Source organism: Triturus cristatus, chromosome 8 (assembly GCF_964204655.1).
Source record: "Triturus cristatus chromosome 8, aTriCri1.1, whole genome shotgun sequence".
In the NCBI taxonomy this organism is placed as follows: domain Eukaryota; kingdom Metazoa; phylum Chordata; class Amphibia; order Caudata; family Salamandridae; genus Triturus; species Triturus cristatus.
The window spans coordinates 933,467,470-933,479,627 of record NC_140591.1 but is presented as its reverse complement, the minus strand read 5'-3'; the positions used below and the strand labels follow the sequence as shown (position 1 = coordinate 933,479,627).

The following is a 12,158-nucleotide window of genomic DNA, read 5'->3' as shown; positions in this document are numbered from 1 at the left end:
CTTTATGAGTTCATGTAACTCTGGGGTGACTTGAATTATCCTTAAAATGTACAGCAGGGAGTAATACATTCCTTATAATACATGGTCATTTTATAACCCTTCCCACAAACCAGTTAAATCTTTGGTGTGATGCTCTTTCTTATGAAAGATATAGGATTTCTATAAACATGAAAAATAAAATTACCCAAGTAAATATACATGTGTAAAGTTACTCTTACACTTTTGAGTGACTTTACTAATGTATATCACTAGCACATAGAGTATCGCCTTGAAATCCGTGAACTCGGATATGTGCTGTAGAAAAACCTGTTGAGTTTGATTTAATAGACTATAACGTTGCACATTCTAAACTAAGATTCTATGCCACATATAGTATACAGATGACAACAAACATGTTTACTTCACGAACGGCATCATCATCAGGGTGGGTAGTGGCATTACTGTTTCACTTATAGTATTCAAAGTGGTCCTAAATTAGCTAAACAAAAGTCATGAACCCATATGAAAGCACCTTGAAATATATGATTAGGATCTCAGAATGTGCACTATAAAACAAGGAATCATTTTTTGATCCCAATCACTTAAATTATCGATTACCAAATACCACCACCACCTGCTACAATGGCCCAGATAGTGCATTACACCTGAAGCGATAGAGCCAAGCAGTAGGTGATGACATCAAGCTCTAGATGGCCACAAGACCACAGATGAAGGGGGCTTTTCAATTAGAGGGTAAACGATGGAGGGGCAAGCCAATACATTTAATTCAGGGCCGTCATTGTTCGGACTTCGCCTATTGTGCATGGTGAGCCCCAAACCTTTCGCCTTCAATCCTCCTATTTATGCCAAATTTGTTTTTGATGGCCTTAGGACTCTGTCACCTTACAACAGTGATCCGGTGCTAAAGTGCTTGTGCTCTCCCCTTAAAACATAATAAGACTGTCTTGTGCCCAACTGGCATATTTAATTTGCTGGTAAGTCCCTAGTACAATGGCACTACAAGTGCCCAGGGCTTGTAAATTAACTGCTACCAGGGGGCCTGCAACACTGATTGTGTCACCCACTTAAGTAGTACTTAAAACTAGGTGTGGCCAGAACTTGCAGAGTTTCACTCAGAAGAATTCTTCGGAGTTACATAAAAACTCAGGAAAATTCCGTGGAGTTCTGCGAACGGGTGCAATTCGGCATGTTGTGCTGTTCGCTGTAATTTTTAGAACCCTAGAGCTTGTTCCGTGCTGTAAAATTAGCGCACCAGGGGGCGCTGTTTCTTTCTGCCGATTAAGTAGATTCTCTACTTGAGCGGCAGCTTTTTCTATGCAAACGGTTGTGACCTGCAGCTACTGCCCACGTTGAGAAATCTCAGTGGGAGGTGTTCTAGAGCCTGAAAATCGTGCCAGGGGACACAAATTCTTGCTCGCCACCTTAATGTTTGGTGAGCCGCGTATAAGCAAAAACTCTGCCATGTGGCGGTTGAACTCTGCATTCGAAGTGGAATGCAGAGTGGGCAAAACTCGGCTATCTCCGCAATCAGAGTGGAGTTTATCGCTGACCCCCACATAAAACATGCCTCAGGCCTGCCATTGCAGAGCCTGTGTGTGCAGTTTTCAACTGCCATGTCGACCTGGCAAAGAAAACCTTTTGCCAGGCCCAAACCTTCCTTTTTGACACATATAAGTCACCCCTAGAGTATGCCCTGGACAGCCCAGAGGGCAGGGTGCAATGTATTTGAAAAGTTGGACATGTACTTTTAAGTTTTCCATGTCCTGCTAGTGAAAAACTCTTCAATTTGTTTTTCACTACTGCTTGACCTATCTCTTCCATAGGATAACATTGGGGTTGCTTTATTACTTTTTATAAGTGTAATTTCCAAATGGGAAGAGTTTAGAGTTTCCCTGACTACTTATGCCGACGACACCCAATTGGTGCTGTCAATACACAACGATGGAATCTCGGTGGCAGCCAACTTCCAAATGGGAATGATGGCAATAAGCTCCTGGATGTCATCCAACTGTCTTAAACTCAATTATGATAAGACAGAAGTGATGACATTCGGGAGGCTCCAACCTACCTGGTCCCCACAATGGTGGCCCCACCAGATGGGACAACCCCCAGAACCTGTAACGAAGGTACGCAACCTGGGCGTTATCTTCGATAACAAGCTGTCATTTCAGCAACATGCTAATGCAGTGGTTTCTTCTTCCTTCCACACTCTAAAAAGGATAAAAAAATTAATCCCATATCTTCCTCCTCATGCAGGCAAAACCCTGGTCAGTACTTTGGTATTCTCCAAAACTGACTACTGCAACGCACTGTTCCTCAATACACAACAAAAGGTCCTCAATAAACTGCAAACAGTGCAGAATGCAGCCGCCAGGATACTGCTATCTATCCCTAAGTTTGCATCGGTCTCCCCCTACATCCGACAGCTGCACTGGCTACCGGTGAGGAGCCGGATCAAATTTAAAGCATTATGCATAGCATATAAGGCTATCCATGATCACGGACCCCTATTCTTAAGAAGAGCCTTCCGACCGCTTGAACACACAAGAACCTTGCGGTCATCCTCAGCACATTTACTCATGGTCCCCCGTACAAGAAGGGCCAACTGGGGCGACAAACGCTTCTCAGTGGCCACAGCCATTTTGTGGAACACACTCCCTCTACACATCAAGTGTGCCCCGACCCTTCTGAATTTCAGAAAGAAACTAAAAACCTGGTTGTTCCCTGCCTAAACCTTCCTACCCCCCCCCATGAGAGTTCTGCATCTACAGCGCCGAGACACCCAAGGGTATTTGCGCGCTCTAAAAATCGCCAAAATAAATAAATAAATAGTTATTGTTTGGTGTCTTTAAAATCACAATTCAAAATCCTAACTTATGGTGAAGTCAGATTTTAAATTGTAATTTTAAAAGTGCCACTTTTAGAAAGTTGGAATTTTCTTGCCTCAGCCATTTGGTCGCTCCGGCCTGTCTCTAATCGCATGACTGGGTGTAGTTGGGCTCTCTGTCCTAGACAGCCACACACAATGGGGAGCTTAGGTGTGACTGGGTGGGCCATCACTGGCAGTATGGATGGGAGGAGCTGTGTGCAGCCCCACTTACACTTGAATAGGTTGTGTCGTGTCTCCACACAAAGGACTGCATAACCCCAGTAGTTAGTCTGGAGCCAGGGTCAGGAAGGCAAGGAATCTGTACACTTCAAAGGCATGCATCTAGAAGCTTCTCCCCACTTCAAAGGCACAACTGTGTCTAAAAGAATGACCTAAGACACCAACTCTTCAGGACACTTCTGGACCTGTGGCTACTCTACCAGGAAGAAGGACTGCTGTGCTGCTACAAGGACTGCCAACTTGACTGCTACTCTAAAGGAACCAATGCTCTGCTGTACCAACCTGCTGCCTGTTGCTCTCTTGCCTGGGGAAGAAGAACTGGACTTGCAGCTTCATCCTGAACCCAGGGCCCCAGAGTGACTCAAAGGGCTAGTTTGCTGGCCTCCTGATCTGAATCTCCGGGACATAAAAGGCTCACCAGCCAGCTCCTGGAACCATCTGCAGTGAGTTCCTGACCAAAAAGTGGTTGCCCTCAGGTCCTTTACACTTTGTGTGACTCACGGGCCCCTAAATCATGCTTTTGGGCTCTTCGCAACTGCAAACAGGCCAGCTTGCACTGAGACCACACCATTTGCACAGAAATCGGGAGCTGCTGCCAGCCCGTCTTGCCACACTGCAGCCTCCACCGACCGTGGGGGATCCCCAGCGTGATGCACCAGCTGCTGGTACACGATGCCTGTCCTGCTCTTCTCCCCTAACCAACAACCACTGCGACGCTCTCCTTGCTCTCCGACACCCTATGCAACTTGAACTGGACTATTGGCCCAAAACCTGAGAAGGTAAACATTCCGCAGGATTAATCTGGGACTGTATCTGACCAGCACTCCATCGCGGTTCACCTGAAATTTGGACTTTGACCCGGTGCAGCACGACCAGAAAACCACGGATGGCGCTTTATGATGTTGGGTTCTATTTTACACCTTATTCTTTAAAGATTGATAACTTCAAGTCTGCGATTGGATTTTTGTCATTTAATTCATGTTTTATTTATTAAATTTTTCTCTTTTTTTAACCTGGCTTGGGATACTTTTTGTGTGGTGTTTTCACTTCGTAACTGTTTGAAGTGTTACACAAATACTTTACACATTACCTCAAATTTAAGCCTGACTGCTGTATGCCAAGCTACCAAGGGGGTTAGCACAGGTTAATGTTGGGTTTGCTTATACATTACCCTGACAGGGATTGTGGTTGCTGCTTGACCACGGCTCACACCCTAGACAACCAGTAACCCAACTACTTACAGTATTGCATTGGGTCCAATGTTTCACCGCATTTGCTGGAACAGAAGTTAGATGTGGCTGTAATCTATCCCATGATATTCTCGGACTGAAGTGTGTGGTAGGCCCTTCTGCCCTAGAATCTGCGAGGACAGTAGACTCAGCCATGTAAGAAACCCTTTTCTTCTGTGTTATACCCTTTTGCACTTTGCAATGATTTCAATGTTATCAACGTTTAATCTTGGAGGATGAGATGAAAGTGATTGTTCTAGCAGGCCAGATGCTGTGATTTCAGAAATGCATTTGATTCAAACTGTTTGAAATATATTTATGAAATGTAGATAGAGCACAATCAAAGTGTTGAGTAATGGCAATTTAGTGGTACAAATTATTACCTGTGTAATCTATGTGATGTGTATTAATAAATACCTTTAGAATTTAGCATAACAATGATCCAACGCATTTACTTATGAATTTTCATTGCTTATCAAGTTTATTGAGTTATAACGGAGCAAACAATTTCACTTCTCTATTGGATGGCATTTAGAGTGTTGTGGTTGCAAACCATCAAGGGGCCGTCAAAAGGAGATGCCCTGTAACAAACAACAACCACATTTAACCAAATTACACAAAAGTCAAATGCCATTTAACAAGATATTGAAGTTACACTTAAAGCGATTCCGACCCTTCATAAATGGGTGTGTCAGGGTAAAAATATTTGATGGTAGTAGGATTTGGTAGAGCAGGATGAAACTGGAATTTTTAAAGTCATCTTTTTGAGTTACCTTTAGAACATTCTCATAGTGCTGTAACAGTGAAGAAGTAGGTGGGACAAATTGCCCCAGGCTCCACTCTTTTGAGGCCCCAATGCTTCCATTGGTGAACCTATTTACAAATCACGAACGCAGACTGAGCCTGATTTTGGGGATATAGTCTCCTTAAGGGAGGTAGCCTTAACTGTCACTAGTTGTTGTCATAAAACCATAGTAGGGTCCCATATAATATTTGTGTCCTGAATCTCAAAGAAACATCTGACAAGCCTGCATTCTCAATCCCTAATTTTCTAGCCAAAATATATGTTACATTCATAACAATCACTGTGTATGAATAGTTGAAATGCTATTGTGTTTCACTATTTCTATCTGATTTGTAACACAAAAACGGAAGCCAAGGGCACAATTTGCAACTTCAAGTCAATTCTCACTTTTTTCCACATTTGCTGGAGACATTATTATCAAAGTCCATATAGATATACTGAGTTTACAATGATGACAACAATAAATGTTTTAGTGCACACATTACAATCTGAAGTGCCAATAAATATAAATTGAATATCAATGAGACAAACTGAAAGAAACCTAAGGTGGTCAATCTTTTAGCGGTCCTAATATTTTAGTGTCTGCCAGAAAGAAACAATCCTGCTGTGACAGCATCACAGAACTAGCAAATGTCACTATCATAGGATTTCAACAGCATTCCATTTATGGTGCACAGGCATGGGTGCTCACAGTTCATCGCTTTACAGAAACCACTGTAAATAGAATCACTTGCTGGTCGTCTCCCTCATTATTTGCCCCTTAAGACCCTTTTCTGAGAATACCCTAAGTTATCACAGTGTTGAAATGTGCCGACAATGCGTTTGAGAAGTAACGCCCTGACTGAATCTACTTTTGGGACATGGATCATGAGACTCTCCTGACCCACATGGACACCCCTTGGCATACCCTTACACTATATATTTGAAGTTATGTGCTGGGCATACAAAAAATAACTCACTTATGGAATTCTCCCTGCCTGATACTAGGCAACTTATGGTGCTATAATATTTGTATCGAGAATCCTGCGTATTTTGATGTATACATTTCTATGGGCCCCTAAATACCACACAAGAAATTTTGTTTTACAGTGGCAGTTGCAACTGATGCAGGTAAGCGAGGTGTGACGGTGGAGCAGGGCGGGGTTGGGCAGGGGAAGTAGACAGACAACGGCATAGGTTTAATCTTTTTATTTATTTTGACATATTCCGTCGTCTGTCGACTTACCACCCCTCTCAACCCCCACCCGGCTCGCCACTCCACGCTAACATGCACCAACCGCCGGTGTACAAAGGTTGTTGAATTTAAGATAAACTCCATGCACTGATATTACATACTCTATGTGAGCTACATATTTGTTCTAATCATTGCTCGCTGAGAAGGTTATCCTATATAAATAGATTTTATCTGTTTCAATCCATGTAATATATAGAAACTTAAATATATTTTGAAACTGTGTTCACTAGAGAAAAACAAATACTTTAAGTCTTTTGGGTTCATGTACAAGATTTTTTTGATGCTGATACTACTGTGGTAATTTCTTGTTGACTTTCTGGACAGACCATAGCACATGAAATAAGCTAATAATTTCCAGAGGGAGCATATGGTGCCTGTGTCTTTTAATCCATAAAAGGAATCGGATACATGTTTCAATAAAGGAAAACACACTACTTGGCAGTATACTGAAAAGCCCCAAAAACATTAAGTGTGGGCAATTGTACTATATGCACCCATCTGCCTAATAACAAACAGCAAACCCTCCATCCAATACTGTAAAATCATTTTAGATATGTAAATCACATGCTTTTTGCTTTGATATCATTGTTGTTCTTAATGACAAACTTTCTAGGAGGATAAGAAAAAGCATTTGTTGTGAGATGAGATGATCCATCATAACAGTTTTATTACATTTTGTAAACATGCTGTTTTCCTTTTAACATTTCTGATAATAGAACATAAAAACCTCTGAGTTCAACACCAAGAAGACAACAACTAAGCCAATAGTGACAGTAACATATTCTATCTCTAATTCTGTAAGCCTGGTTTATATTAAACGGATAAAGCTACTATAGCATATTCAAGTGAAAATATACCATGGACATTTTGTCATTCAGCCTCTTTAGTGAATGCACACAAAAGCAGTTTACAAAATATAGATTAGTTGGACTATTTGTTAGATAGATATCAAAATTTGTCAAACTTTCTTTAATCTAATGCCGCCTGTGAAGTAATTATTCTCTAAATATACATACGTTTGTTGGTTGAGATGGTTTAGCAATTAATTTAAAGACCAACACAGATTTTTACACAGGTGTCACACTTGAATGCTGCTAAAAGGAAGAAACATTAATATATTTGATTAAGAATTGATTGTTGAGGAATGCAACTGTGTAATCCAGATCATATTGATCTTTAGAGGTCTAAATTTAGTTTGAAGCATTTCAAAAGCAGTATATGAATGACTGGTTTTTGTTTGAATTATTGGGGTTTACTGACCCATCAAATAAATGAAGTTATAGCGATCCATTTTTCAACACTGCACATTTTTTCCTTGCCAGGTTCTAGTTGTTTACCCTCCAAATTATCTTAGACGGGCAATCCATGATACTTGCTTGGAAAGTGACTTACTCAATGATAGCCAGTATACCTACTTTAAAACTGCAGTACATTACTGATAGCCTCTTTCAATTTTTTTATAGTAACATTTTACCAAACATAGATGTCTTTTTAAACCAAAACAGGTCCACACAACATTTATAAGGGAGCTAAGCAAAGAAAATCAATATGTCAACTATTGTAAAGGTTGTACAGTGCTTAACTTTACTGTTGTAATCAATTCTACTTAAATGCCATTGCCTCTACAACCACCTATATGTGCTCCTAGTTGCTTACTGTAATGATGAAATATTCAAAGAAACAGTTGTTTATGGTTGAATGATGGATGGAGATAATGGGAGGTGTTTAAGTAGTGCTTTGGTCGGTATTTATATGAAGGCCACAACATATTGTGTTGCAAATAATCTAATGTATATTATTTTATATAATGAACTTCATAGAGTATTGAAAGTCATAAAGGTGTTTGAACAAAGCTGAATGTGCAATTGCATGGCCTTTCCTCTTAGAAATTATTAAACATTGAATGGAGGAATATATTCTAGAACTTTTAATGACCAATTCATCTGTAAAAAAACACTCTTTGATTGGTTACAATGTCAAGTTAAAACCCAACATGAAATTCTCCATGTTTTTTATCTGTTTATGCTGTTGTTCTCACAGGAATAAGTCAAGACTTGCATGTGCCAATTTTATTTATAGTCAAGTTTATATTCCGCTACAATGACATGCTAGATCAACATTGGTCATATCAAGACTTGAATATGGGAATTGCCCAGTAATAGGTATCCCCATAGCCCGTGTCTCTATAGAGTTTGCCGCAAATACAACCACACTTCTTGACACCGAACCACCCACATTTCCAAGACTTATCTTCTGAACAACCAAGACTACCCTTAACCAGATCATAATCATTCTCACAACTAGGGAACCACCCTGCTACTTGGGCAAGGCTACCCCATGATAATAGTTAGGCTACTTGAAACCTGCAACACACTGGCTAAAAAATTCTCAGAGCTAAAAAAGCTAGGACTGCACAGGCTTTGTTCGAAAGAGTGTTTTTATATTTGGATCTTTCTGCTAATCGTATAGCGAAATTACCACTGTAACCCACACTTGTGTGAAAAGTAGAGAAAGGCATAACGAGGCCAAGTTTGTTTTCAAACTGTATTAAGTGACAACAGTGCAGGAACAAAGTTGCACTTTATAAAGGATATGTACATCAAAATTCCAGGGAATATCCAGAAAGAGAAACTGTGGCTGCTCTGATAGGTAGGATATATAAAAGACAGACAGGCTGTGTACTTAGAGCACACTTAACTGTTTCCTCCATATTGTGGCAGGAGAAAAACTCTTGAGTTGTCCGGTCCTCACTTCCGAAATCAAACTGAAAATTGTGGATGACAGCTAAAGTCAGGACACCTGAGCGCTGATGCTCTTGGAAGTTTTACTTCAGTAAAACTATAAATGTTTTCATTTTTTACTCACTTGAATGAATCTTTGGAGATGAAATAGATTCCACAGAAACAGAATATGTTTTCAACTGGTGGATGAAATTACAATCCTACATCAGATTAGTCGTATAGAAATTATTGGTCAAATAATATGAATATAGTATTACGATGGTTATAGCTCTTACTGCCTCAAGGTTAGTTATACTCAAAGGGTCGTTTTTATATGGGAGTCTGGAGAGTCCTGGGGTGTCTGGATTCCTGATTCCGGGATGGGTCAGGACAAGCACAGATGACGTGCACGGCCCTCTCTGTCGTGCGGCTGCAGCGGCCTGCTAGAAATCATTCTACTAACAATGGGCCATGGGTGTCTAATGGGGCTGTTAGAGGACTGAATCCTTACACATTTAAAACTACACTTATTTACATTACTCCTAGTTAAAGCCATGTGGATATACTGAAAAACTTGCATGCTTCTACCATTTTCGACCAATGCTGTCCACACCTATTATAGGACATTCTTTACCAGATCATATTGAGACGCTGTTTTCTTATTTTTCTCAACCAACACATTTGAAGTGAATGCTTTTACAGACAAATGACATAACTGACAAATGTTGGGGTTATTTTCTATATGTGTGCATGCAATTCAAACTGTTCCTTCTTTGTAGTTCAATGATTTAAACAGGTACCTTTTCTGAAACAGGGATCTAGTTCCGAATGGTTATTGGAGACTGGAAAATATGTTGTGTTTGTATCAAAGTATTTAGCTAGAGCCATTTGTCAGCACCTATCAAAGTATTTAGATTTTTTTCTTTAAAGGGTCCATTCACTGAATAATGTCACACTGGGTCTCAAAACCAAACCACATATCATCAGAGGGGCAATCTGGAATGCCTACGGTTGGTGACTGGGTAAGAGAACAGTGTTGTTTCTCTACACTGGATTGCCCCCCTTTAAATACATCGCAGTTTACTGTGATAATGGTATTGCACTTACTCATTATTAATTATCTCTAAAATTCAGTCTGCTTTAGAAGCTTCGATTAGTTTGGAAGGCATTACATTGGCACCACTGCCGGGTGGGAAATATTATTTCAGCAGTGCATCTGTTTTTGTAAAAGAATCAAGATTTAATCTTTTAACATCAGCAGATTTAGAACCTATAGGTTCAAATAGAGCAGAAGAGAATGCCTACAGGACAATCTGGCCAGAAGTTGAGTTTTACAAAACAAAGATAGTGCTAAACACATAAAAGAAACATAAAATACAATTTTAGTGAATGACAAGATGTATTAATATTAGATAGCAGTCATACATTAAATAAAAATGTGCTAAAAATCACTGTGTAGTAATATAATAAGTCTCTTGACACCACATTTAAGCAACATGTCAGTTTTGGGGTAGCTTTAGTACAGAAACCCAAGCCCAAGGACCTACCTTGACTTTTCCTATGTGGTCCTGCAGAGAGTCAATCAAAAGATCGCCCACCGGCTGCCAAGAGCCCTGCATGGCCTCCGCCTGGCGCAGCTTAAGGCCCAGCTCATCCATGGCTTCCTGCAGCTCCTGCAGCCTCTCCAGCGCCTCATCAATCCTTTTCTGCCAGTCTGCAGAGCACAGATTGAGTTTGTCCCACTCTGTCTTTACCTCTTCTGACTGCTTTCGGAGGACCCTGGTGATATTCTGGGCTCTCTCCTCAGGTGGTATTTCTGCATGGGAAATATTAAGAGGCCTTTGTGAACACAAAATAACCGACAGCAGCTAAACTGAGTTGCAGCACTAAGAATTGACCTGCCAGCAATAGAGCATTCAAAATTAAAGAAGTATGCATAGCAGCAACTCATTCACCATCCAGAGCTAAAATGGATTTGAATTTTTCTCATTCATGCTAGGCTACAAAGGCATTTTCCTAACTCGCTAAGTGTTCTCTGTTTCAACCCCCTCTCAATAAACCTTACGTATCAATGGCCTCCTTTAGTCTGGGCAATCCACAACACTTTATGTTGCCACTTGATCTCACACATTTCCCTATGCCTTACCTTTTCCAACAATTTACACTGCCTCCCACCCAGACTAGGATTGTTTTCAAATGCAAACAGCTAGTTTCGAAAGTCTCTTAGTTTCAGATACAACAATACTATCTTTTGGATCTGACCCTTTTTGCCGTGTTATACACAGCTTTTTGCCTTCTGCTGCAGAACCCAATTTTGTAGGCATTGGGACTTTGTGCATTTTTGATCCGCTAACCAGTGGTGAAGGGCTTGTACTCTCCTAAAACATGGTGCAATTGGCATCTACCTGATTCGTACATTTAATTTACACATAAATCCATAGTAAATGGTATTACGTGCACCCAGGGCCTGTCAAGTACATGTTGCTGGTGGGCAGCAGCACTCACTGTGCCACTCACTAAAGTATCTGTTTCCATATAAGCCACTGCAGCCTGTATTCCAATCTAAAGCTGCCTTACAAAATAAACCATTTACCAGGCCTAAACCTTCCTTTTTAACACTTATAATTAACCCATAAGGGAGGTCATATAGGCCCATGGGGCAGGGTGCATAGTATTCAAAAAGTTGTTTTCAGAGTTGTAAGGCCTTTATCTTCTACTGACTGACACTGGGTTTCCGTATTACATTTAATAAGTGCTAACCTTAGATTGGGGGCAGATGTAGATGAGATGTGTTGTTAACACTCAAATGAACTGTTATTAAAATCCTCTTTAATGATTATGTCAGATTTGAAGTCACAATTCTGAAAATGACACTTTTAGAAAGTTGGCATATTCTTGTCCAAACCAACTATGCCATCTGCCAGTGTCATAGGTCAAATGACTGTGAATGACTCTGCTGTCGGGGCTTCTGTACTGTTGCCAGGGAGTGACACAAAGGGGGCTTAGGTGAGGGCAGTATGGCAATCCTGGTAGGAGTGTGCAGTATGGTAATCCTGTACTC

The 12,158-nt window shown here is 40.6% G+C and overlaps 1 protein-coding gene across 14 annotated transcripts in view; it reads right to left on the bottom strand.

Moving 5' to 3' along the window:
* The window catches only part of DMD (dystrophin), a 7,596,173-nt gene that overhangs the window by 1,376,484 nt on the left and 6,207,531 nt on the right, over nucleotides 1-12,158 (bottom strand). For all 14 annotated transcript variants that reach the window (XM_085622447.1, XM_085622454.1, XM_085622449.1 and 11 more), the window contains one exon: nucleotides 10,645-10,913. In XM_085622447.1, coding sequence (XP_085478573.1) covers nucleotides 10,645-10,913 — 269 coding nt within the window. The remainder of the gene's footprint in view (nucleotides 1-10,644; nucleotides 10,914-12,158) is intronic.